The 27,164-nt window shown below is 37.3% G+C and overlaps 3 protein-coding genes across 11 annotated transcripts; 1 reads left to right on the forward strand and 2 right to left on the reverse strand.

Moving 5' to 3' along the window:
• Window positions 1-2,248: 2,248 nt before the first annotated feature.
• On the reverse strand, window positions 2,249-8,234 carry LOC116180428 (multidrug resistance-associated protein 4-like). Of its 5 annotated transcripts, none has more exons than XM_031500399.1 (10): window positions 8,203-8,234; window positions 6,661-6,744; window positions 6,367-6,612; window positions 5,896-6,323; window positions 5,696-5,852; window positions 4,411-5,646; window positions 3,915-4,363; window positions 3,636-3,863; window positions 2,645-3,591; window positions 2,249-2,591 (listed from the first exon to the last, which is right to left on the reverse strand). In XM_031500399.1, exons 2-10 carry the CDS (start codon window positions 6,735-6,737, stop codon window positions 2,553-2,555), a joined length of 3,807 nt encoding a protein of 1,268 aa, XP_031356259.1. In that variant the 5' UTR covers window positions 6,738-6,744; window positions 8,203-8,234; the 3' UTR covers window positions 2,249-2,552. The 5 variants fall into 5 exon arrangements, with proteins under 5 accessions (XP_031356259.1, XP_031356260.1, XP_031356258.1 ...); XM_031500400.1 differs by having other exon boundaries at window positions 8,199-8,220; XM_031500398.1 differs by lacking the exon at window positions 8,203-8,234 and adding an exon at window positions 7,734-7,776.
• Window positions 8,235-14,245: 6,011 nt separating this feature from the next.
• Window positions 14,246-15,258, reverse strand: LOC116180501 (phospholipid hydroperoxide glutathione peroxidase-like). 3 transcript variants are annotated; one of them, XM_031500511.1, is made up of 3 exons: window positions 15,122-15,136; window positions 15,014-15,020; window positions 14,246-14,964 (listed from the first exon to the last, which is right to left on the reverse strand). In XM_031500511.1, exon 3 carries the CDS (start codon window positions 14,955-14,957, stop codon window positions 14,448-14,450), a length of 510 nt encoding a protein of 169 aa, XP_031356371.1. In that variant the 5' UTR covers window positions 14,958-14,964; window positions 15,014-15,020; window positions 15,122-15,136; the 3' UTR covers window positions 14,246-14,447. The 3 variants fall into 3 exon arrangements, with proteins under 3 accessions (XP_031356371.1, XP_031356370.1, XP_031356369.1); XM_031500510.1 differs by lacking the exon at window positions 15,014-15,020 and having other exon boundaries at window positions 15,122-15,258; XM_031500509.1 differs by having other exon boundaries at window positions 15,014-15,207.
• A 91-nt stretch (window positions 15,259-15,349) lies between these two features.
• LOC116180502 (phospholipid hydroperoxide glutathione peroxidase-like) lies at window positions 15,350-16,301 on the forward strand. Of its 3 annotated transcripts, none has more exons than XM_031500514.1 (2): window positions 15,350-15,488; window positions 15,650-16,301. In XM_031500514.1, exon 2 carries the CDS (start codon window positions 15,657-15,659, stop codon window positions 16,164-16,166), a length of 510 nt encoding a protein of 169 aa, XP_031356374.1. In that variant the 5' UTR covers window positions 15,350-15,488; window positions 15,650-15,656; the 3' UTR covers window positions 16,167-16,301. The 3 variants fall into 3 exon arrangements, with proteins under 3 accessions (XP_031356374.1, XP_031356372.1, XP_031356373.1); XM_031500512.1 differs by having other exon boundaries at window positions 15,441-15,600; XM_031500513.1 differs by having other exon boundaries at window positions 15,470-15,593.
• The last annotated feature ends 10,863 nt before the right edge of the window (window positions 16,302-27,164 follow it).

Raw genomic sequence — 27,164 nt, forward strand, 5'->3', positions numbered from 1 at the left:
AACCGTTTTTTACATGTTCCATAATTTTACACTTTTGCCGTTTATTAACGATTGTAGAGATCGTTTATAATTTTGTATTGCTGTCTGTCGTCTGTCTGTTGGTCTGTCCGTCTGTTCCTTTGTCTGTCTGTCCCTGTATCTGTCCGTGTGAACGATAACTTTGTTTAGAAATGTCCGATCGCTTTTACATCTCCGTTAGTTATTAACTGAATTGCATGGAATTCAATATGGGCATAGCTTTAGCCATATAATACGCAATGCCAAAAGTTGAGTCGAATCGATTCAAAATTCACAGTGCCCTTTTCGCATCTCGACCATTTATAAACCGAATTGCAAATTTTTTTAATTATAAAAATATTTAAATGAAATTTGATACATAGCCACTTGGAATAAAGGAAAATCAAACGCCAATTTCAAAATTTGGTTTTGCGCATGCGCAGTGCCAACTTTTTTATTTATGGAAGAATTTAAGCGAAATTTGATACATAGGCACATGGAATAAAGGAAAATCAAACGCCAATTTCAAAATTTGGTTTTACGCATGCGTAGTGCCAACTTTTTATTTATGGAAGAATTTACATGAAATGTGATACATAGGCACTTGGAATAAAGGAAAATCTAACACCAGTTTCAAAATTTGGTTTCGCGCATGCGCAGTGTCAATTTTTTTTTATTTATGGAAGCATTTAAATGAAATTTGATACATAGGTGCTTGGAATAAAGGAAAATCTAACACCAGTTTCAAAATTTGGTTTCGCGCATGCGCAGTGTCAATTTTTTTTATTTATGGAAGCATTTAAATGAAATTTGATACATAGGTGCTTGGAATAAAGGAAAATCTAGCGCCAGTTTCAAAATTTTATTTTGCGCATGCGCAGTGCCAACTTTTTTATCTATGGAAGCATTTAAGTGAAATTTGATATTTAGGCGCTTGGAACAAGGAAAATCTAACATTAGTTTCAAAATTTAGGTTTGCGCATGCGCAGTTCCAACTTTCTTATTTAGAAAAGCATTGAAATGAAATTCTTCTCATAAACTGAACTTGAAGTAGCACGTCAAAAATGGATTGCCCATGTGCAACGCTATCTTTCATATTTGTGGCCGGATTTTTACGATTTTAACAGAAGTTGCATCTTACAAATGGGCAATGAATGCAAGTGGAAATGCGCTTTATGTAAATCGTTTACGATTACTTTTTAACTTGTTTTTTATTTTTGTGGAAATGCGCTAAAAAGACGAAATTTTCCCATTCTTTCTTCGTTTTTTACGATTTATAACAATTATACAGGGTCCTATAACACTGCGTCGGTCTTTCCAAGTTCATACCTGGTAAAAAGATAGCAAAAATCTTTTGTGCAAATGTCAACTATAGAAGGTTGTGCATCTACAGAAATTATTTTTGAATGTACAGAGTGTCTCATGTTTACGGTGTCAATACACAGCTGATTTTTTTAATGGAACAGCCTGTTTATTTTTAGCTTATTCGATGTCATTTTTTAACCTCTGCAGGCCAAATTATTAATTTTTTTCCGAATAATTCTCTATAAACCAGTCCCATTTTGATAAATCGTAGCGACCTTGATTTTAAAGTTAAGAAATAGAAATCAATAATTTTAATCTGAATAAAAGGCAACACTTGGTAATGAGAAAGTTGAATTTAATGATACAGAATTTTGTGAATTTACAAAAAAATTGTAAAATTTCTAGTTTTCAAAGTGCTATAACTATTTTTATTCAAATGGAACTACCACTATTTTGTTTCTCTATTCGACGGTCTGTTGTGCGCTCTTTAATTCTTAGATATCCTGTGCCTAAACCCCGTAGTTTTTAAGTTATTCAATATTTTTCACTAAACAGTTACACATTAATGAATTACATTATTATAAACAGGAGTAAACCGTGATAATAAAAAAACCAAAGAATGCCAAATAGTAAACAAGTGCCATAAATTAATTGTTTGCTGCAAGTGTACTCGTTATTTCCTAGTAAAATACGATTTTTTAAAAAGACTAGTTCGAAATTCGCCTTTTTACTTAATCTTATTTTACTACGAAATAGGGAGCACATTAATTGCAGCAAATAATTTACTTGTGACACTTGCTTACTGGAATTCTTTTGGTTTCTATTATCACTATTTACTCGATCCTGTATATAAACATGTAATTCATTATTGTTTTGTGAAAAATATTCAATAATCTAAAAACTAGGGGTTTAGGCACAGGACACCACTTATAAAAATTGAATAGCACACAAAACCCTATCGAATAGAGAAATAAAATAGTGCTAAGAAAACAATGAACCGTACCCTAAAATTTCTCACAATCTTTGAATTTGAGGAGGGGCATGCACATACGCAACTGATATAAAAGGTTTTTGTATTTGGCCACTATCCTCCGTTCCTTACTGTTCAAACTCCGAAAACTGTACGCTGCTATCGGTCCCACAACTACCATTAACTGACAAGCAAGTAATACTATTGTGCGGCAAGGCACTGTAATATTGACTACCGGTTTTATTTTAACTACTATCAAACGTGGGCAAAACTGGAAGCATCACAACCTAGAGCTCTCTGTCATATTGTTTGCGTAATTCTAGAAAGTAGGTATCAAATTAGTACTTCTCAAATCCAGAAATAATGGTTTACCATCTGGGCAACATTCCGCAAATATTCCGCCGATAACTTATCCATTTGGTCAACCATACCACAGAAGGCACCGTCGGAATTTTGTAGCAATACGTGAGGGTGGTCAAATTCCACCACCTTTCCGTCGTCTATAACTAAAATTTTATCAGAGTCCATGACAGTGTCCAACTTGTGGGCGATCGTCAGAACCGTGCAATCCGAAAAGTTCTCCCTAACATTTCTTTGTATTAAAAGATCAGTCTTTGGATCCACGTTCGCTGTGGCTTCGTCGAGAACAAGAATCTTATTTTTCCTCAGCATCGCACGCGCTAAACATACGAGTTGACGTTGACCAATACTAAAATTGGCACCACCTTCAGTAACAATCGAATTTAAACCGGAGGGCAGGTCATTGACGGGATCTTTCAATTCGACGTTCTCCAGTGTTTTCCATAGAATGTCGTCGGAATATTCGCGAAACGGGTCCAGGTTGTTTCTCACCGATCCCGAGAAGATGGTCGGCTGTTGGGGAATAATCGAAATTTTGGAACGCAATTCACTCAGTGGGACAGTCTTGGTATCGATTCCGTCGATTGCAATCGAGCCTGAAAACTCGCTTAATCTAAACAGGGCGTTGATAATTGACGATTTTCCAGCCCCCGTTCGCCCAACGATGCCGATTTTTTCTCTTGGTTTAATTAGAAGGTTGATGTTGTTTAAGATCAGAACCTCACGTGAGTATCGGAGTGAAATGCTGTCGAAAACGATTTCGCCGTGTTCCGGCCAATTTGGAGGAGGTGTAATGGATTCGTCTTCTTTTTCTTGCTCAAGTGCGCCATATTCTAGAACGCGTTCAACCGATGTCATGGCGTTCTCCATTTCAGCGTATTGCCGCACCACGAACTGAAGAATTCCCGTTAGTCCTAAGCTTTGGGTTAGGATTATTCCAAGATTCCCGCCCAAGTTATCTACAAACTTAAAAGAAGGCTTCAGATGCATCTCAAACACTCACCGCCAATGATGAGGATAAGAAATATGGCAGAGATCCCATACATGTTGCAGGATAGATCAGTCCAATAACCAAAGGCTCTGGATGTTGAGATGAACATGTAAGAGGCGGAAGAGTTCAGATCTTGGTGGTAGTTAAACTCATTTAGCACAACCTGCTGGGCGTTAAAGGCGCGTATCGTTGATAATCCCTGGATCGTGGCGTTTACATAGCCCAAAACCGGACTCCTAGCTTAAAATTTTGTTCACTCTCGTCATATACTTAATCTATATTAATACGTACTTGTCGCCTCCAAGCGTTTAAGGTTTCTACTTGTTGCGAGATAGAACTTGCGCAGATAGTACAACATTACAATAGCGATTGAAGCTGGAATTAATGAAAGGTAGTTGACAGTGGCCATAAGAACTAACGCTCCACTGGTCACAAGACCCAACAGAGCAGTTTCGTGCATCATAAGTGGTAGCTCTTCATCGACTGTTTGTAGATCTTTGGAGAATCGGTTCAAGATTCTTCCAGAGTGGTTTAGATGGAAGAATTTTAATGGCGATCCGAGAACACTTGTAAACATGGCGTTGTGCAAGCTGGTCGAAGATTGCATGCACAGATTATGTAAGGTGACCATTGCAGCAACACCAAAAACTATTACCCCCAGGATTAAGGTCGTGTAAATGTAAATGAATATGTCAATTGGCATGCTGATCGACGAAGTTTGGACTTGCTTCAAATTAACCCTGAAATCGCAACATTTCAGGTCAGTTCTACCAGAATTAACACGTACCAATAGGCGATGAAGTAATCAGATCCACTTGCAAGTACTTGGGCTATCACAAATAGAGCAATCATAAAGCACAAGGTGCTCCAATGGCTTCCCGCTGAGAAGTAGGTTTTGTAGACAGAGCTTGTAATGACACCTGTAGTTGCTTGCTCGTTCGTTGTGTTTGAAACATCTACTGGCTTGGACACTAATGACTCGGTGCGCGCGGTTCGTGTTTTCAGAGGATTTATTTCGCATTCTGCGAGCATTTCACCTTCCCCGTTGCAAAGTATCTTGTCAAAGTCGACGTTTTGGGAAACCAAGTCTGAAAATCTACCTTGGGCTGTCACCGTACCATTGTTAAGTACAATAATATGACCGGCGGCCTTCAAGTATTGCACCTGGTGAGTAATTAGGAGAACAGTCTTATCCTTCAGTAGTGACTTGAAGCAGTTGTCGAAGATTGACTTTCCAACGCGGGAGTCTACAGCCGATAGAGGGTCGTCCAAAATGTAAATGTCAGCGTTTCTGTAAACGGCCCTAGCCAGGCCGATTCTCGCTTTTTGTCCACCACTTAGTGACGCACCGTGCTCGCCCACGATTGTCTGATCGTGGTGAGGGAACAGTTTCAGGTCACGGCTTAAAGCACAAGCTTTCACTACGTTGTCATAGCGTTCTTTGTCCATTGTATTGTCGAAAATGATATTCTGTCGTACACTGCTGGTGAAGATCCAAGGTTCTTGAGATGCGTAACTGACACTTCCTGACACTGTTAGTGAACCTGAGCTCAAAGACATCTCGTTTAGGATAGCGTGTGCCAAGTTTGTTTTACCGCAACCGACTGGCCCGACAATCACAACCAAGCGGTTTCGTCCTATAGTGGCACTCATGTCAGAAAGAAGGTTGGCGGAAGCTTTCTGCACAAAAACGTTGCGGAGTATGATTGCGTCTCCACTTCCGTCTGAGGGAGCGGGTGAATCGTTCTGGATTTCATCGCAGCGAAGAAACTCGCTTAATCTTCCCAGTGGAATTACGGACTCCATTATTACATGAATGGCCTTTGGCAGGAAGTATACGACAGTATTTCGCAGGATAGTGTAAAAAGATACCAATTGAAACGCTTTTGCAGCTGTTATATCGTTGCCTAAAAGCACAAAAACCAAAATCGTGACAAAAACCGACGTGCGTTGTACAAAAAGATGGAAACTCGTACACATCCCTTTTACGTACGAAGAAAGGCGCGTAGATCTGATTTCCAATCTTAAAAATTGAAGATGTTACATGCAAACCTATATAGTAGATGCTTTACCTGCGACATGCAGACACCAAATTCGAAAAATAGCCTTCCCACTTGTACATTTTGAGCATTTGTATGCCGTAGATGATCTCCTTGGTCACACGCACCCTTTCGTCCGTTTTTGTGAGTGTTTTCGAACGTAAGCGTTTCAAAATCATTCCCAGAAGTACTGTAACAGCAAGTTTTCAAAAATAAAAATCACGGGTACTCACAATAAAGCCCCACGAATGAAATTATAAAGCCAACACCACATAGCGACGAAATCTCAAACTCTTCATATAGGAACCATCCTGCTACGACAATTTGAAGCACCACTACCCAAGGGTAGTGCATCATTATAGGAATCTCATAGAAGCGATTCGAATCGTTTGTAACTAGCGTGAGAATTTTTCCAGAACTTATCCCTTCGATTTCACTAAGTTTTAGTCTCAGGATCTTCCGATAAACTAAAGAAATGCACGCGATCCTTAGCTTCAAACCTAGATTATGAGCTGCCAGCATGTACGGGTGCATTAAGGAGGAAGCTATCAGCGAGCAACAAGCCACCCCTGCACCATACATATACAATTCATGCTTCCCCACGTTGTCGACGGAAGAGACGACGGTAATAAGTCGACCGATCAGAACGCATTGTAGAGGCCTAAAAAAATCTTTTTTTACATACAACTTTTCAAGTCACTCACTTGACAATCACTTCATTCACCATCAAAATCAATCCATTCACGGTGCCCTCAAACCAAAAGGCCCGTATTAGCGGATTTCGAAGCGTCGGCGTCGCATTCGATTTTTTACATTTCTGAACCTCTTCTCTCCATAGCTGCTCCAATTTTTCACCAAGCAAGCGCGCACGGTAACCGGAAAGTGGCTCGTAAACGTCGGCCTCTGTCAACTCCTGTCGCCATCCTTTGAAGAAGATCGGTAGTGTAAAGCTACATAAGACACTATTATCGGAAGTACTGCAGTCGTGTGACACCTACAGAAATGTTGGAACGCAAAAGACGTTCGCGTTCTTCCTCGGATTCGTTGGTCTGGTGCTTTTCGACTTCCAGTCCATCACACAACTGAAGGAATACAAGTATAAAACTGGCTAATGTGGGAGGGGGTGGGGGTTAAGTTTTAAAGAAGTAAGTTTTCAAAAACATGGTTGCAAGTCTACCATTTTTGAAATGTTATTATATTTCATCTAGATCGACATAAATTAGTTGCAGTTTACAGTCTACAATTTATTATCTTATCAGAGGCTCATAAATTAGGTCGACCTTGCTAACCCCTTGACAATATTATAAATTTAATTATGCCTGTCAAACCGTTTCATAGTTCAGTAATGTTTGTGACGTTAGGAAGCCATTCGGTAGATATACTATTTTACGAATTTTGTTTTGCCTCCCCCCTCCCCCCTCCCCATTCCTTGATTTAATATTTTACGTCCGTGAAGTTGGCACCGCCCATTGTTCATATTAATATTTGTTACGTTCACTTTGGGCCAACGTGACAAAATTACCTTAGATAAGCACACGGTAAGCTCAGGCAAAGTAGAGGTGGATCGGGGTGAAACTGGGGTTCTTCTATACACACACAAATAAGGCAAAAAGGGAAGGAAACAGTAAAAGTAATCCGGATAGGCGCCACTTAGTCTTTGATAAATCTAGAGAGAGAGGAATACTAAAGGGATGAACAAGGCAGACCAAGAGATCCTTATTCTCGTCTTACTAAACTCAAAGGAATACACAATTATGGGGAAAACAAACAGTAGTTGATGTATAAATGCGGGTAGTTTAATAACAAAGATCTCAAAATATCACAAATCTGACACTGTAATATATCGATCTAGTATATCAAACTGGGAATTTAACATAATCTCTAATAAAACAAATGAGAAGCCAACACGTAGCCTGGGAAAATATTTATCCAAAAGGGCTTCCGCAGCAACAACGGAGCTATAATCATTAAGTGACTTTCAAACAAAGTAATAATCACAACTCGTTAGTATCAACAACCAAAATGTAATCAAACGTTAAAAGGGAAAAACGACGAAAATAACTAAATTTATCTTGAACTCCGGTCGCAACCTTCCGAGCTCAGAGGACGCGAAACTGCAAATCTGAAACAGTCAGACACAAAAACAAAAAAAATATAAGAAGGGTAATGATTTGCGTTGCACAATATATCGCATAAGCAATGGTTAACGTAAGACACGAATGGTTATTCTTGTACGTAGAATTGCAATCAATACTAAAAAGAATCAAAAAAATTCAAATGACTTTACAACAAAACAAAATTTGGTTCGACTAAGGGTTGGTTTTCACAATCGGTGTGAGATATCAAAAAGTGACATAAAGTTTTAAGAGAAAAATACTATAAAATGTACAAATAAAATAACTGAATCTATCTTCAATGACAAAGCAATCTTATCAATTCAAAAGAAATCACACGAGCAAGTTCTTCAAAGTAAAATACATAACGTTAATTAAAAATTTACACAGTACTAACTCCACACGTCTCGTTAATTAAGTACTTGCGTTTCGGAAGAATGAATCGTAGGTCAACGAACTTCGTAAAATTGGGTCATCAGTTCAAATATCGGTTTCACATGAAATGGCGGTAATTCTTCAGTCGGTAAGGTAGAAATATGTAGAGCGTTTTTGAATTTTAATGGCGTCGAAACTTCAATGGAATTCTATTGCACCATATGGAAAATCGGGTATTCGCGTTTCCACGTCAAAATATCAATGTACAGTCAGAAAGCAATTGGTAAAACCAAAATAATAAGTAAGAAAACTTAGGGAGTACGAAAGTAGCCTAAAATAGATTAATTAAAATAAAAAGATAATGCGTCATAGCTAACATACCGCAAAACGGCCTTAAACTTGTACGATAAATCCGCAGCAATGCGTCATCAGCGAAATTGGAAGTAAGATGATAAGAGAAAACTTCACTAATCTTAGTACAACACCACTAATTAATCCCAAAAAAAGGTAGTCGAATATGTCAAGTAAGTGTAATGGCGTGTAGCTCAAATACAAGTCAAGATCGAATCGAGTTCTTCAACAAGGACTGCGCGGGAGTGGGAGAAGAATAACCGCGCCAATCAACAGAACACTAGACAAAAGGTTTTTTTAAAAGAAAACTATATCGCAAATAAAGGATCGGGTTATAATGTGAACACCTAGATGGCGTAAGGATTGCTATATAAAGGTAAGAGTTCGCATAATGTTATTCGAGAGGGATTCCATATAGTAATTCAAATATAAGCCAAAGCAAAGATTACACGGTAAAGAAAATAACGTCACAAATTATTTGTATGCACATCTTTGTTTATCGTTTGTTTACGTTTGTTTAACTATTTTCATCGTTTGTTTACATTTCCGTATGTCTTTTTTAAAAATTCAAAATGGGTGAGCTAATTTCACGGTGGCTCGCCCAAAATCATAATTTTGTATGTTTATCGATGCAGGTCGTTTGTTTATCGTTTGTTTACGTTTGTTTAACTATTTTCATCGTTTGTTTACATTTCCGTAATATCTTTTTTAAAAATTCCAAATGAGCGAACTAACAAAATTCCAAATGAGCGAACTAACTTCACGGTGGCTGGCCCAAGATCATACTGCTGCTAAGTTTGCAGGTCATTTGTTTATCGTCTGTGGGCGCGTAAACTTTACTGTCATCATATTATTTTTCATCGCGATATGCATCTTTTAAAAAAATGTTAAATGGACAAATTAACTTTACGGTGGTGCGGCTAAAATAGTCATTATATTCGCTTATGAACCACTACAATAAAATTGTAGCAGTATTATTAAATGTGGAAAAAATAGCCTTATTATCTGTTTTGTATATTTTTTTATTTTAAAAAATTGGAAATCAAAATACCATTATTCTCATCGTCAAATTGTTCATTCTGATTTTTTAAATTATCGTTGCAAAAAGGGATGGTGTAATCTGTCACGGATCAATATCTATGAAATAAAATTTTTATCACATCGAATTGGTTCCTCTGAAAAACATACATGCAGTGATTAGGTAAACGTAAAAGGCTCTAATAATAATAAAAAAATAAATTAGTCACTGCTCTTCAAACAATTCTCTAATTTTTATATTAAATGTTCGATGGTAGGTCTAGGTACTTTACCGTAGAACTGCCTACCGTTTTAATATTAGTTGAGAAACTGTCTGAGCATATTTGTCTGCTGTATTTAAGCGATTTTACGCTGCGATTACGTCAGGATATATCTTGGCATTTGTCGGACGGGTTGTTGTATTTTAAGAATGGATCGAGTCATCTATGAAACACTATAAGCCAGTTGTACCTGTTCAGTTGATTGACATAAATAAGAAACTTAATTGGGCAGTGTTTGAATTGTAACCAATGAAGTTATCTACCATGGAAATGCTACTATCGTAAACATTGTATAACATAGATAATATCTATTAGATATAAAATACTTTAATGTGTTTAATATGTTTTCCAATATTTACTCATTCTTTGGAGTTGCCCTCGGAAATAATCTGCAGTACCCTCGATACACATGGTTACTTGTACTCAGTGTACGCTATAAAATGGCCTGTTTCTGGACTTATCTTCCGACTCATAATAGTTCACTTTTGGTACGAATGAAACATCGTTCCAGTCAACTGCGTAAAAGATTGGCTAAAATACGAATAGAATAATTACTCACAACTAGCCTTAAATTGGACATTTGGCAGTATGACGCCAATTTTGCAGAATCCCACCCCACTTAGGACAAATGATCCAATTTGTTAGGAAGATGTTAGGAAAACGTCATTGTCAAATTCCAAATTTTATCACTTGTAACGAGTGGTTTGATTTCGCGCCAAATTTCATTAAAAATTTTCGAAATTTCTTGTCATGATAGTGAAGGTCACCCTGTATATTTCATTATTTGTTCCGGTTAGAAATTTTGTGTTTGGGCATTTCGGTTCGCTCAAGACTATGGTCCGATAGATTTAATTTCGCTCAGATTTAATTTCGTCGTGGGAAGAGTGCAAAGCTGATTGACGTCATCATGAGTAATGCGAGTTTTTTGTCGTTCGTTTATCAACTTTTGCGCCGTCTGGACCGAGAATAGGAGCGGATGTAGCACCGAGCCGTCAAGAGATAAGGAGTTTTCACGTCATCAGCAGAAAACCGTGAGATCAGTTTAGTCAGCAGTTCCTTGAGGTTGACGACGAAGTTAGAGTGGGTTAAGTCTTCTTTATCTGAACCAATGGGAGAATTTCTAGCGGGAGCCATTTTTGTTTTATGGTAATTTGGGTGTGGTTTTTTCATTTCAATTCTGAAGAAGGGGATCGTTTTAGAAGAGACTCTCGGTTAGTACGTCGAGGGGTCAACACGTACTTTGAGTGATCGCGTTTTGGAAAGACTCGCGGTTAGTACGTCAAGCGGTCAACACGTACCTTGAGCGATCGTTTTGGTACACTTGGCGGTTTGAGCCACCGGCTTATTTCGGTTGCTCCCAGTTGCGTGCTTTTTGCACCCGTTCCGAAGTGTTATTTTCTTTGCGCGTTGATTTTTTTGCGAAGAAGACCAGGTTCCAATCAGGTGATATTTTGGCGAACCCTTGAGCTTCATCCCAGTTTACTTTGGATGCAGTGAATCGCGTTAGGATACGTTGTGATTTCTCGAGGATATATAAGTCAAAGTGCTGCCCTAGTCCTCAAGGCGCAGAATTTCGGGATCCGCCCCAGGTGGAATTTCCTACTAGTGCCGTAAGGTCATTTGTCGAAGGAGCGCTACGTTTCGGAGAGATATTTGCCCCAAGAAGAGCTGGTGAAATAATACTTTGACCCATCGCGGTTTACCGTCGGATAGTGATCATAAAAGTTTGTGTTCTGCCGTACCGCTAACTCAAAAAATCCGTCTCCCGCAGGCGATCAAAGCTAATAAACTAATAAAATAAAATTAAGTACACGTGCTGTGTAGAAACTTTGGCAACTAGCCGTCTCCCACTCGCCACGCGAAGGATTTCCTGGACTAAGTTTCCGTTCAAACACTAAACTTTGCTTTCGTTCCGAGGAAGGATAGGCACCGTGGATTTTTGTTTCCGTGTGTTAAATTCAAGCCACCCCCTAGGAAGTCACAGAGACCTAAGTGTCAGGTTTCATCCCATCCACCCTGTACCAGAGGAAAGAGCAGTTCACAAGATCGGCTGTACAAATGTTGTAAAGGTTAGTCTAATTAAATTTGTAACGTTCTGTAAAATTCCACTTTTTGGTAATTAAGCTATAGAAAAAAAATTTTTGAGTTGATTGTTTATTAAAGTCCAATGAACGATTACCAAAGAGTAGGATAAATTTTTGTGTTTATTTAAATAAGTCCCAGCCCATGCTGGATTAAAAACCGATTACCTGTTGTTGCAATTTTCAAACTGTAGAGGATGGCCACCCCTTGAGTAAATTAGTCTCACCTGTTAGGATTTTTNTGAGTTTATAATATGGATATCAGGTGTAAGTTTTTTTACGAGTGCGGATACATTTTGAGACCAATAAACAATAAATTATTATTGAATCTCTCTGCCGTTGTAATGAACCTGAGACCAACCAGTCAATTGTAGCTATTGATCCACACAGTGAATTTAATGGGAGTTGTCAAGTTGTAGTGGCTATTATAGTAAACTGGCCTTAATTATACTACTGGAACACATCGATGTATATTTAGATTTGTAATCAATGATTATATTAAATCTGCATACTTTCCCATCCTTGTCTATTTTGTTTACTTTACCACGAGCATGTATTTTACTCCTTCTATACGTTTTTTTTGTTATTATTCCTATTAGTGGAAAGAAAATTATATCTCTACGCCACTGAAGTGAGACGCTAATGATAACGGAAGTGGTGTGGTACTTTAATCACAGCTAGAGGCCACTTTTGGTTCCCGTGGTCTACGTCTGGCCAAGCATTTGATTCCCTCCATTAATTTTCTAACTCAATGGTTGCAATATCTCTCACCGTTTTCGAATTACCCCTGCAAATTCAATTTTTGACATAAAAACTTAAATATCGGCGAAGCCCTTGGAGCAAAGGGTCAACTATGGGGTATCGTTGTACTCCAAATTTGACGTAGAATCCGAAAATGTAGAAAAAATAGGGGGCTCCTATTTAAAATAACAAAGTTGATGGCTACTTCCGGTATTTCCGGAAGTGGCGCCATCTTGAAAATATTTTAGTTCAATTCATCATGTGCCAAATCCCTTAAAGAACTTATCAGTTTATCTTCATTTTCTAAGGTTTTCCATATCTTTCTAACTGACGCTCGTCAAGAATGACCCTGTATATATGTATAGATTAAAGGATAGGTAATTTACAAATTGAACAGTATAATTAACTGATTTTTGTAATAAAACTGTTCATATGGATACTTGTTTCCAGTGTTTATAATGGTTCCATGCTCCGCTATTGGGTGTTCTAACAGAAGCAAGCAAGGATTATGAAATGTGTTTCCTAGGGACCTCTAAAGAAGAAAGGGTTGCTAAAGTTAGACAGGAAAACTGGACACCTACGAATAGCACATTTCTTTGTGAAGTAAGTAAAATTAAATTCGTATCTTTGCCATGTCGCTTTTTAAACATATTTTGAAATCGACATGTGGGAAAAAACTAGAGTGGGTGGAAAACGAAAGCTGAAAATACAAGTCAGAAAAGTGAGAGTAAATCGCCTGTTTATATGTGAGTAAATCCATTATGTTCTCAACAATGTAAATAATAAAAAAAAAACGGTAATAAGGCATTTGTTTTTTATTTTCGGTATACACCTTGACGTGAAGGTTTTTTGTTCATTTGTCCCAGGTTATTATGTATCTATTCATAACTGAAAAGAAATGGGCATCTTACAATTCCAAATTCTTAATCGGTATAATTACATTTTGTGCGTTTTATGACTTTGGTATACGTACGCAAATCAATAATAATTGAAATTAGGTTGTCTCGTGTAAGCCACGTTTCAAACGTACCTACGCCTGATTTGTGCAGGATTTGTGTAGGTAAAATAATGTTTGATTGATTTTATAGTTTCCATATTTTAATCAAATGGTTACATGCATATTGAAGGTAATAAAATTCTCTACCCAAGAAAGCTTAAGTACAAAAGCGTTAATCGCACCATTAATCTATAAAAAATTAAAATATGCAATTCTCTCATAAGTTCAACCATACATCATATGGAAAAAATGGCGGATATGAGAATATGGCCACCCTATATAGTAACTGTAATACATCATATTGTTACAGTGACTCCTGTACAAGGAAGTGGGACAATAGGTGTCTCATTTTCTATTAGTTGCTGCATCATGTGGTACGCGGCAGCCATTTTGTGGCAAACTTTAAAATTATTTACTTATGTCATATACAGTGACAGTGTTTGGTTCTGACATATTCAGCTGGTGTATATATAGGTAACAGATACATTATATAGTTGAATAATCAAATAGTACCACAATTCGACAAGATGTGGCAGCACTATAAATGGAAAAACGTCATGCAATTTCCAAGGCCAACTTGATTTCTTTGTTACATTCATTTTGTGCACCCTGTATAGAAAATTAAATTCATTGGAAGCAAATTTTTTTCTTATTTTATTCAAAATACAGCTTCTTTTGGATACAAAACTAGAAAAGCTATAGGAACATAATAAATAGTGGTAACATATAAGAACACACCATCTCCTTGAGCCAATCTAAAGGGCCTAAAGAGCACAAAACCAATTCAAAACTAAGCCTACTTTATATAATTGAAAGCGGTCCTAATTTTCACCAATACTTCTCTAGTGTCGACACCAACTCTTTGGGGCTAGTATTCGGGCCAAACCTCGCTACGGGCTGTCCATTTTTATCGATGACAAACTTGGTAAAATTCCACTTGATGAAATCCCCAAACGTACCACCCTGCTGATGCTTCAAATACTTCCACAGCGGATGAGCATCGTCGCCGTTAACGTTGACCTTTTCATACATGTCAAACTTGACGTTGTGCGTACGTACGAAACTGCAAATTGTCGCCGAATCGCCCGGCTCCTGCCCGGCAAACTGGTTGCACGGAAAGCCCAAGATCTTTAAACCTTTGCTGTCGCCGTACTGGTCGAAGAGCTCGCCCAGCTCTTCGTAGTGATTTTTGGTGTAGCCGCACTGAGAGGCGACGTTCACGATTATCGCGACATGCCCCCGATACTTATCCAAGCTGACTTCCTCGCCGTCGATTGTCTTCGCCGTAAAATCGTAAATCGACTTCGCCTCTTTCCAATTGATCTCTGATGACGCCATTACTGTTCTGCAATTAAATGAATCATAAGAGAGAGGAATCCGGCTAACAGAAGTACCTTAAGCCTGCAAATAAGACAGCTGTAAGGCTAATTAAGGCCGGTTTACGAAACATTGTGAAATGAGGACTACTGGAGCATGACGTATTAATCGATAGTTGTACTTACTGTAGAGATAAATTACAAATAATCACTTTTTATCTAGTTTTTTTTATTAGTCAAGTCATCTGTTCATAACCTTATTTAATTGTCATCCCTTCCTCTTCAAAAACAACCATCAGTGGCGTCGCAACATGAGTAAAAAGCTCATTTTTATACTTGTCAAAATAAGGGGTTCAAATTCATTACGTTTTAAATTGAATGATTAGCGAGAAGATCTTCTTGCTTTACTAGGTTGCACACTCTAAGCTTTGGTATCACCAAACCTAGGGAAGTGTACTTATGTTGAGACGCCACTGATTGTTATTTTTGTAATTGGAGTGACAAAGGAACAGCTGATTACTCATAAGTCATAACCTATAAATAAAAATCTTTAGTAAGTAGAAATATCGCAGGTGCAAATCGTTATGCACCTATAATACTTATTTCACAATGTTTTGTAGACCAGCCTTCATTAGCCTTTCACCTGTCTTGTTTGCAGGTCTAAGGTACTTCGATTAGACCAACACCTCTCCCTTACAATTTTTGTAATTCCAGAACCATAATGACATCCTCGGAGACGAATTGGAAGGAGGCGAAGTCGATTTACGACTTTACGGCGAAGACGATCGACGGCGAGGAGGTCAGCTTGGATAAGTATCGCGGGCACGTCGCCATAATCGTCAACGTCGCCTCTCAATGCGGCTACACCAAAAATCACTACGAAGAGCTCGGCGAGCTCTACGAGCAGTACGGCGATAGTAAGGGTCTAAGGATTTTGAGCTTTCCGTGCAACCAGTTCGGTGGACAGGAGCCCGGCGATTCGGCGACGATCTGTAGCTTCGTGCGTAAGCACAACGTCAAGTTCGATATATACGAAAAGATCAACGTGAATGGAAACGACGCCCATCCTCTCTGGAAGTATTTGAAGCACCACCAAGGAGGCACGTTTGGGGACTTCATCAAGTGGAATTTTACCAAGTTTGTGATCGATAAAAATGGACAACCGGTAGCCAGGTTTGGTCCAGATACTAGTCCCAAAGAGTTGGTGGCGACACTCGAGAAGTATTTTTGAAAATGAGGACCAGTTTTTTTGTGCTATAGCAATGAGTTGACGTCCTTTAGGATATCTATTTGTATTTCCAGTAAATTTGTTATACTTTTCTTTGGTTTTGTATGTAAAATGTTTAATAAAAAATTAAGTAAATAACTTTTTTTTGGCGTCCGAGTTGTTCTCCAAATGTTTACAACAGCCCTGTATTTGAACAGCCCAACTTTTCCTATGGACCACTATCCACTAAGGCCTTATGAGCCCTTTTTTGATGGGTTTGTAATGGTTTTTAATTAGGTATCTGATAATTCCTCACTTGAAGGTTAGCCTTTAGCAGGCATAGAACCTGTTAATGATAATACCATTACAATTAATAGGGACTGTAAAGGCTCTTAAACAATCTGGACACTTCCCTTGAAAGCTTAGGAAAAATATTAACTATCAGCTTTTATAAAGGAAACCCTGGACAACCGTTTAAGACTAAGCAACAATTCAGAGCCGTTACATAATAAATAGCATATAAAAGCTCTTACACTAGGAACCGCTCTTAAAAAGACTTGTACAGTTTTTGTTTTCTGCTGCTGCTCTTTAAATCTTTAAAAGCCTAAGGCCCAGTTCAAACTGAACGGACCTGTGGCGGAGACGTGACGCAAACAAACGACATTGAGAAGGCGAGATTGTGACATGAAATATATCGTCACTACACATACGCCACTAGCGACTTGGAAGAGACGTGGCGGCGGCGGGAAGGCGGCCGACCGTGCCACGTCGCGTCAGTGTGCGATACATCGTTTGTTTGCATAGGGCAGCGCGGAGAGGACATAAGTCTGTGCCACGTCTCCGCTACGCCTCCGCTACAGGTCCGTTCAGTGTGAACTGGGCCTAAAGGCAAGGCTTACAAAGAGAAGCAACGGCCTGAGGGACTCTAAAATAAGCTCTCGATAGGCTCTCGAAAACTCACGCCTCTTGCCGAATCGCAAGGGCTCCTCAAAACGAATTCCTTTAACACTGTTCTTCGAGGTTTCTGAAGCCTTTAGAAGGCTTTGGGTTATTAAAAAGCGCTTAGTGACTGTAACCCTCGAATACATGTTGAACGCTCTAAAACCATACAAAAAGGTTTTATATAGAGGCTATGGAACCCTCAGTACCTTAAGGACGGCATACGAATTAAAAAATTGAACCAGTTATGAAATGAGGCAACCATGATTCAGCCATTAAATATCAGAGGTCGCGGCATGTTTTAAAATCGAAAGATAGTGAAGTATTATCATTGAATTTATATAGTTATAAATTCAATGGTATTATCTTTGTACTAAATAAATTGTGCTGCCACATCGTGTTGAGTAGGTGGTACTATCTACTTACACAATTGGTTTGTTTATACTCTAAATTAAATTACTTTTACATGTTCTTCCATGACCTTGTGTACATTCCTTTGCTTATTTTAACGAGATAAAAAACAGCTGGTTGAGTGTTGACATAGATTAAATTACATTTAAAGGTACACGCAAAAACCGATTATGCACTATTACCAGAGGCACAGATCTACACATACACAGATTGCTAACCTTATGCATTTTTTGGGAAACAAATTTAGGTATACTTAAAAGCGCCCTCTATTGCGGAGCAGTATAAACATGTATCGTTTAAAACTGTAATATGACGCTTATGGACTTATGCGTTAGATGTCGCTGAAACAAAATTAAAGCGCTAAAGTTTGCACAATTCGAATTCCTTAATATTTGTTTTATTACAGTGGTATGACATGATAGGAGGTACGTTGAGCCATAATTGTTTAATTTAACACTGGAGCTACTCATTCGTCGTAAGGGAGTTATTAAAAGCGGGTCCCTGTGGTCACAGATACACACGAACCTAGGGCAGGTTCTTAAATAATCGTGAAGGTTTTTTGAAGTTGGCGGAAACTATTTGCGGCTTTAAAGGTCTTGACAGATTGCTAACCGCAAAGGCATACTTAAAAACTATGTATATCTCTGCCATCATTAACGTTACACTCTTTACCACGCCGATAAAAGATAGGGAGGTTATTTTCGAAAAGTTGATAGTTTTCGAGTTGTAAGCACAAAACTGCTAAAAAAATATCTTTTTCAACTTTTTTGTATTTTTTTCAATGTTGCGTCATGAAATTTTGTTAGCAAACCTCAGATTCGGATTCAGCACCCCAAAAAACATATAACATCAAAGAAATCGAAACTACCCCACAACTTTTCTGGTAAAAATATAATTAAACTGGATTATATGCATACTTTACCGCTTTAAATTTTTTGCAGCGACATCTAATGCATAAATCCATAAGCGTCATATTACAGTTTTAAACGGTACATGTTTATACTGCTCCGCAATAGAGGTCGCTTTTAAGTATACCTAAATTTGTTTCCCAAAAAATGCATAAGGTTAGCAATCTGTGTATGTGTAGATCTGTGCCAGAGGTTATAATTCAAAAAATTCAAGGCATGTTTTTTTATTCAAATACCTAGCCCTTCTGCTCTCGCTTTGCAGTCGAAATCGCAAATAAAATTTTTGACGTTCATTTGTTAATCTTCTTATAATTTTTTGACGTGGTGAATTTAAAGGATACATGGGGGAATTTGCTTTATTTACAAAAAACTGTTTGTTTTTTTTATTTTGTCATACCTACAATTTGTAATCATTTATTTTCACTAATACCACAGATTTAAATATAAATAGTATATTTAAATCTGTGCTAATACCTACTTCATACTATGCGATCAAAAAAGAGTTGTTGTCGAGCAACTTTTGGAATTTTTGGTTACCCAGAAAATCGGCGACTCGATTGTCAATCCTTTTTTGATAGCTCGTTATATGAAAAGCTGGAGAAATCCTACTCCGGGGGTTATCGAAGGCGTAGAGTCCATCTCTGCCCTCGAAATTGACAGAGGATGCCCAGGGGCGGCGCTACGAGGGTACAGTGAAGTAAAAAATTAACCGTGAAAAAATCGTTACTCGGGGCAATTCATATTTTTTTTACTGAAAATTCACCCCCGCCCCCCATGATCTCTACCCCTGAGCATACCCGGAGAATTTGGACAGTAGATCTGGTCTCTGCGCCAACGAAGATAATAAATGCATGTTTGCACCCGAGGGGTAAACCGCGATGGGAAATCAGTGTACACGTTTGAGGAAATCTATGGGAAATCATAGGAATTCCGGAGGAACTCCTAGGAAAGCTAAGAATTCCAAGGAATTCCATGTGTATTCAGGAGGAATTCCAAGGAAATGGGAACTCCGAGGAAATCAAGGGAACTCTAAAGAAATCAAAGGAACTCGTGCTGCATTTTATTATTTAATTTGGTCTTAACTAATTTTTTTATTTGTTTATGGTATTTTTCTCATTTAATAATGAGTTTTTCTCATTGCAAATAGGTCTATTAAAATATAAAATAGTGTTTCGTCTAAGGTCGTGTCTTTATCCGTCCGTCCGTCCGTCCGTAACTTTGCGACGCTACTAGTTCTTTATCTTAAGAGCTATTGTTCTACTTTTTTCGCTATTTGGTTCGTTATGGTGTCGAGTCTTGTACCAAGGAAGGAATTTTTTCTGTACCGCTTACAAAAAAAGTTATTGTAAAAAAAACAAAAAACCGTTTTTTAGATGTTCCATAATTTTACCCTTTTGCCGATTATTAACGATCCTAGAGATCGTTTATAATTTTTCATTGCTATCTGTCGCCTGCCGGTTGGTCTCTCCGTCTGTTCCTTTGTCTGTCTGTCCATCTATCTGTCCGTGTGAACGATAACTTTGTTTAGAAATGTTCGATCGCTTTTACATCTCCGTGAGTTATGAACTGAATTGCATGAAATTCAATATGGGCATAGATTTAGCCATATAATACGCAATGCCAAAAGTTGAATCGAATCGATTCAAAATTCACAGTGCCCTTTTCGCATCTCGACCATAAACCGAATTGCAAACTTTTTTACTTATAAAAGTATTTGAATGAAATTTGATACATAGGCACTTGGAATAAAGGAAAATCAAACGCCAATTTCAAAATTTGGTTTTGCGCATGCGCAGTGCCAACTTTTTTATTTATGGAAGAATTTAAATGAAATGTGATACATAGGCACTTGGAATTAAGGAAAATCTAGCGCCAGTTTCAAAATTTTATTTTGCGCATGCGCAGTGCCAACTTTTTTATCTATGGAACTATTTAAGTGAAATTTGATACTTGGGCGCTTGGAACAAAGGAAAATCTAACATTAGTTTTAAAATTTAGGTTTGCGCATGCGCAGTTCCAACTTTCTTATTTAGAAAAGCATTGATATGAAATTCTTCTCATAAACTGAAATTGAAGTAGCACGTCAACAATGGATTGCCCATGTGCAACGCTATCTTTCATATTTGTGGCCGGATTTTTACGATTTTAACAGAAGTTGCATCTTACAAATGGGAAATGAATGCAAGTGGAAATGCGCTTTATGTAAATCGTTTACGATTACTTTTTAACTGACACTTGACACTTTTATATTTTTTTTATGGTTTTACCTCGGGTTTTACTTACCAGGAAATTGTTAAATCAACGGAATAACAATGAAATAATTAAAAAACTTTAAAAAATCAGAGGAACTCACAGGAACTCCAAAAGAAAATCGAGGGAACTCCAAGGAAATCAGAGGTATTCCGTGGAAGTTGGAGGAACTCGGAGGAAATCAGGGAAACTCCGAAGAAATCAAATGAACTCTGAAGAACTCGAAGGAACTCAGAGGAAATCTAATATTTATAGGAAATCAGTGTACAAAATTTGGGTTGCGGTTTACCCCTCGTTTGCACCCCTTTAAGGAAATGCACGTCATAGGATAGACAGGATAAGGGCAGCGTTACACAACGTGTAAAATTTCCAAACGGTTTTAACTACGTCTTCTTTTCTGGAGGGTCGCCCACACACATTCAAATCACAAATGTCATTTTATCTTGGTAAATGAGAAAGGAATGTTGGCATAGGTCGCGTTTATGACTCGTCTTTAGACAAACAACCATTCATTGTACTCAATGACATCATAATCGGCTGCAGCTGTTCCTTTATAATATTTTTTACAGACGCGCCAAGTTAAGTTGTACCTTAGCGACCTCTAGAAATAAATAGCTGCACTACTGCTGCTTGCCGCCATTGTGATTGATGTAACTTTTTAAAAATGAGATCTTTGAGAATGACTCCTGGCCGCAATATTGGGTTTTAAATGACAAAACTTTCAATATTGAAAGAGGAGGAGCAGTTTTACAGGGACTGTACTTTAAAATTCAACAATTGCTTAAAATAAAAAATAAAATGCGTCGTCTTATTTTAGCAATATTGTAGTAATTACTGTCTTTCTAGTAAAACCTTTATACAGTCGCTCTAGAGTAATGTATGTAGAATTTATATTTTCAAAATCCAAGCTAAAAAATGATTGTATAAGCCCAGGAGTCATTCTCAAAGTTTGATATAATTTTACAATGCAATTTGTCAGTGGCGACCTCTATCGGTTCTCATGAATAGTATTCCGTCCTTAAGGCCGTCGCGCACCTACGCCTTTTTCGCTCAACATTGACTTAAATATACAAACACTCTCTTGAGCAAACCGCTGCGTTAGATCAGGAAAATTAAGAACCTCAAAAACAGGTCTTTCGAAACCCACAAAGAATTTCCATGGGTCTCCTGTGTTAGGTTGGCAATAAGCAAGTTTGGGATAAGAGAAACTTGTGACAATTGTAATTGACAGAATTGTATGTACCTACGTTTTATTTGTTAATGTTTGTAATATACAAAATCGTCCTGAATAGCATTTATCATTGCTCTTGGTATCTATCCATATACATCCATTTACCACATAGAGTTTACCAAATTAGATTTAAACCAAGCATATAATCAGCTCATAGTGGATGATCAGCGACAAAATCACTATTAGCGTGGAGTACCTACTCACAAGGGAGTTTATTTAGTTGAACGATTGCGATTTGGGGTGAAAACGGCATGTGCAATTTTTCAATAGGAAATTGATACCATCTTAAAAGAGTTAAAAGGAGTGTGTTGTTTTATTGATGATATTATTATAACAGGTAGTACCTACTCGCCAAGAACATTTGCAAAATTTAGAGGCAGTTGTAATTAATTTAGCCGCTTCTGGTAGCAAAGTAAAGCTAGATAAATGTGAATTTTTTAAAAGCAAAATTAATTACTTATCTAGGTTACGTTATTGGTCGAGGGGGGGTACACAAAGATAATGAGAAAATTAAAGCAATTAAAAATGTAAATAGGTCTGAAAATGTCACTCCATTAAAAGCTTTTATGTACGACTGCTTGATAATACGGTGATTAAAGTCGCAAATAGCGGCCATAATTTGCAATAAGTATTTTAGAAATACTTGACAAATGCTTGACATCTGTTGTCAACGATACAATAGATTTTATCATTTATTGAATTCCATGAAATTTTCTTCTTAAAGGGTTGTTGCAATCGTACATAAAGCTTTGTATATATCACGTCCATAAATAGGCTTTATGTAGACTCGCCGTGTTTATTTGCGCTTCGCTCGCAAGCTCGCTCGGCCAAATAACCGGCTCGTCCGTAAAGACCCAGTTTATGTACTTGATATATAAATAGCTATTATAGGCATGGTCATGGGCGATTCGTAAAAAATTTGGCAAACATTCTAAAACCGTTGTATGAACTATTGCGTAAAGATGAAAAGTTTCTTTGGAACAAAAGTTGCGAGGAGGCAATGGAGAAAGCAAAGGATGCTATTAGTTCAGGTAATGTACTGATACCTACATTTCAATCCAAAGTTACCACTTCAGTTAGGTTGCGATGCGTCTATGTATGGCGCATTGGTGCGGTTTTGTCCACATATTGACAAACAGGGAATGGAAAGGTCAATAGCATTCGCTTGAAGAATTTTATCGAAAGCTGATGAACAAGGATATTCAATGTTAGATAAGGAAGCTTTAGCTATTTATTATAGAATTAAAAAATTCTCTCAATGTTTGCTAGGACATTCATTTACGTTGCTTACAGATCATAAGCCGCTTGTATCATTATTTGGGGAAAATAAAGATATACCTGCATTAGCAGCAAGTCGATTACAGAGGTGGGGTGTATATATTTAGTTATTACAATTATAAAATTAAGTACATAAAGGGAACACAAAATTCTAGCGCTGATGCATTATTTAGAATGCCATTAGTAGTAAATTTTGTAGAAAATCTAAATGTACACCCTCAGTTCAATTTTGTTGAAACTGAAAAATTAGCAAACTTAAGTCAAAGTCAAAAAGAAACTCAAAATGATACAGTACTAAAGCAAGTATATAACTTCATAATGAGGGGGTGGCCTAAATATTTAAATAAAAACGATATTAAAACCGTATTTTGACAAAAGGAATGAATTGACTGTAGAAGAGAACATTATCATGTTAGGATATATAGTGATTCCTGAAATATTACGAAAAAGTATACCTACTTGAGGAATTACATTCCACTCATTTAGGAATTAATAAAACCAAGAGTATATAGCTAGATCATATTTTTGGTGGAGCACAATGAATAAGGACATTGAAAATTTGATATTATCATGTGATGCTTGTTTGGTGTATAGACCAGAACCACCGAAATTAGTAAGACCATGGCCAACAAAAAATGAAGTTTTTGAGCGAATACATTTAGACTTTGTAGGACCATATAAGGATAAATATTTATTAATCATAATTGATTCTTTCAGTAAATGGCCTGAAATATTTCAGTTAAATACAATTAATACAAAAACTACAATTGAAAAATTAAGGGAAACATTCGCTCGTTATGGAATTCCTAATACAATCGTATCAGACAATGGAAGACATGCAATTCACATCATCTGAGATGAAAACCTTTTGCGAGAATAACGGCATTAAACATGTTTTTTTAAGCTATCATCACAAAAACGTTGATTTTGTGGTCGCTTTTGCGGCCATAAAGTTTCACTTTATTGTACGCTTCTGTCAAACTTTACTTTATTGTACACATCTGTCAAACTGTACCTACTTATTTGAAACTGATGTGTGAGAAACAGTAATCTGTTTGATACAAAGTGTCTATCTGGTCTAGCCCCATCAAGGATTGGGCCATCGACGTGCGTTTTTTTCATTTTCGAACTTGTAGGAATGTTTCACACTATTTTGCATAATCACAATGTTCACATTTAAAATTATAGTTTGACGTTTCAATCTTTGCTGCTTGCAGACCTTTTTGAAGTGTAGAACCAAAACATGAGGGAGATGTTATTGCTTACATTATTATACGAAGAATCACCAGCAATTAACTGAGAACACAAGTAGCTACCTATACCTACCATCAAAGTAGGTAATCTGATTTCTAATAATTGTACAGCATGTTAACTATAAGGTCTTGGAAGCCACAGTTACGAAGGACGTATTGCATTTGACATTATTTCGGGCGCCTTCTTGTGCAACGGAGGAAGTTGCGATTGTACTTTTACTCTCAAACGCCTGCTCTTATATCATATATGACTTAGGGCCGCAACGCTTGCAGCTTCCAAAATTTCATTTGGGGTATCTGAACTGTCGCTATCACCCATACGCACAAAACACACGTAAAGATGCTAATTTTAATTACATACGACAGGAAATGCTTTGTTTTTAATTGTCTAAGATAACTATGATTTTCAGAAAAAATATGTTTTTCTCCAACCACCTGAATAAGACGCTATTTTGTGACAGTGTTCGGTACCTAAAATTGACGTTTTGCGGATTAATCGCTTTCACCATGGCAACTGTACAAAAAGTGGATACTTTTGTCCTAGTACCAAAAAGAAATTGACCTTGAAAGTTGGCCAATTAAAAAATTACAATCACGGAGATATGTCACATTGACATCGTTTTACATTGCAGGTTGTAAGATATTTCCGAGGATATTTCTATACATACAAATCAAATATTTTTGCATATTCAATGCAAATAATGATGTTACCTATACGTATGTACATGTATTGAAAATGATTTACGCTCGCTATTTTTATTTAAACCATGTGTAACGTAATTTACATATTCCGTGAACGTAATTTTAATACGTATACAACCCGCCGTCGCGCGTAACGCCATCTACTTCAGACCCATTGCACTATTATCTGTCATTTTGAATTCAAAATTTGAAAAAGTTAATTGCAATTAATTTTAATTAAAAAACTGTGTGGTAAGTTTTTTATTTCAATATCAATACAAAATATAACAATATTAATTGTGTATACAATAAAATGACTGAAACTGATAGCGACATGGATTGCACTCCGCCAGAGATTATAGAAACGGCAGAACATGCTACCTCAAGATTTACTCCCTACAAAGTCGCGAGAGGTGAGAAGTAAGAAGTAAGAACGAATAGGTCATAAGTTAACCTAAAAACTAGAGTGGCATGACACGTGAGGACAAGAAAGCAGAAGTTCTTATACTATAGTAGTGAAACTGTGACTGAATCTAAATTCGAATATAATTTGAAGTAAAGGGGGTTGGAGAAAAAATTTTATGTTTTATTCGTACAAAAAATGCGTTTTCGGGACTCGGAAGGTTGCTGGACTCCGCTAACGCGTCGTCCAGCAACTATCTTCCTCGTCCCGAAAACTGACATTTTTTGTACTAATGAAACAAATAACTATTATGAGCAAATTTTTGAATTCTTTTTTGATGATTGCCTAAAAAATGTTGTGTGCACCTTGGCCAAAAGTGATTTGTTAGGCCTCATCTGAATTGCGGCCTCGGCTACCGCCTCGGCCACAAACAGCAGCTTCGGCCAAAAAAGATCACTTTTACGGCCTTGGTACACAAATAACTATTTTAGGTTATCATCACAAAAACGTTGATTTTGTGGTCGCTTTTGCGGCCATAAAGTTTCACTTTATTGTACGCTTTTGTCAAACTTTACTTTATTGTACACATCTGTCAAACTGTACTTATTTGAAACTGATGTGCAAGAAACAGTAATCTGTTTGATACAAAGCGTCTATCTGGTGTAGCCCCATCAAGGATTGGACCATCCACGTTCGTTTTTAGCGCATTTCCAAAAAAAAAATGCGCTATTGTGGCCGCTTTGTCCGTCCGTCCGTCCTCTCGTTTTGCGACGCTACTAGTTCTTTATCTTAAGAGCTATTGTTCTACTTTTTTTGCTATTTGGTTCGTTATGGTGTCGAGTCTTGCACCAAGGAAGGAATTTTTTCTGCACCGCTTACAAAAAAAGTTATTGTAAAAAAAACAAAAAACCATTTTTTACATGTTCCATAATTTTACACTTTTGCCGTTTATTAACGATCCTAGAGATCGTTTATAATTTTGTATTGCTGTCTGTCGTCTGTCTGTTGGTCTGTTTGTCTGTTCCTTTTTCTGTCTGGCCCTGTATCTGTCCGTGTGAACGATAACTTTGTTTAGAAATGTCCGATCGCTTTTACATCTCCGTTAGTTATTAACTGAATTGCATGAAATTCAAAGTGGGCATATAGCTTTAGCCATATAATATGCAATGCCAAAAGTTGAGTCGAATCGATTCAAAATTCACAGTGCCCTTTTCGCATCTCGACCATTTATAAACCGAATTGCAAACTTTTTTAATTATAAAAGTATTTAAATTAAATTTGATACATAGCCACTTGGAATAAAGGAAAATCAAACGCCAGTTTCAAAATTTGGTTTTGCGCATGCGCAGTGCCAACTTTTTTATTTATGGAAGAATTTAAGCGACATTTGATGCATAGGCACATGGAATAAAGGAAAATCAAACGCCAATTTCAAAATTTGGTTTTACGCATGCGCAGTGCCAACTTTTTTATTTATGGAAGAATTTAAATGAAATGTGATATATAGGCACTTGGAATAAAGGAAAATCTAACGCCAGTTTCAAAATTTGGTTTCGCGCATGCGCAGTGTCAATTTTTTTATTTATGAAAGCATTTAAATGAAATTTGATACATAGGTGCTTGGAATAAAGGAAAATCTAGCGCCAGTTTCAAAATTTTATTTTGCGC

Source organism: Photinus pyralis, unplaced genomic scaffold, assembly GCF_008802855.1.
Source record: "Photinus pyralis isolate 1611_PpyrPB1 unplaced genomic scaffold, Ppyr1.3 Ppyr1.4_LG9, whole genome shotgun sequence".
Classification (NCBI taxonomy): domain Eukaryota; kingdom Metazoa; phylum Arthropoda; class Insecta; order Coleoptera; family Lampyridae; genus Photinus; species Photinus pyralis.

Coding starts and splice junctions, on each gene's coding strand:
- LOC116180501 (XM_031500509.1), bottom strand. CDS start 15,069: ATGTTTCGTAAACCGGCCTTAATTAGCCTTACAGCTGTCTTATTTGCA. Junction 14,965..15,013: donor GTCTTATTTGCAGGCTTAAG/GTACTTCTGTTA, acceptor ATTTAATTGCAG/AACAGTAATGGCGTCATCAG.
- LOC116180428 (XM_031500399.1), bottom strand. CDS start 6,737: ATGGACTGGAAGTCGAAAAGCACCAGACCAACGAATCCGAGGAAGAAC. Junction 5,853..5,895: donor TTCATTCGTGGGGCTTTATT/GTGAGTACCCGT, acceptor TTGCTGTTACAG/TACTTCTGGGAATGATTTTG. Junction 2,592..2,644: donor TGCGGAATGTTGCCCAGATG/GTAAACCATTAT, acceptor CCTACTTTCTAG/AATTACGCAAACAATATGAC.
- LOC116180502 (XM_031500512.1), top strand. CDS start 15,545: ATGTTTTGTAGACCAGCCTTCATTAGCCTTTCACCTGTCTTGTTTGCA. Junction 15,601..15,649: donor GTCTTGTTTGCAGGTCTAAG/GTACTTCGATTA, acceptor TTGTAATTCCAG/AACCATAATGACATCCTCGG.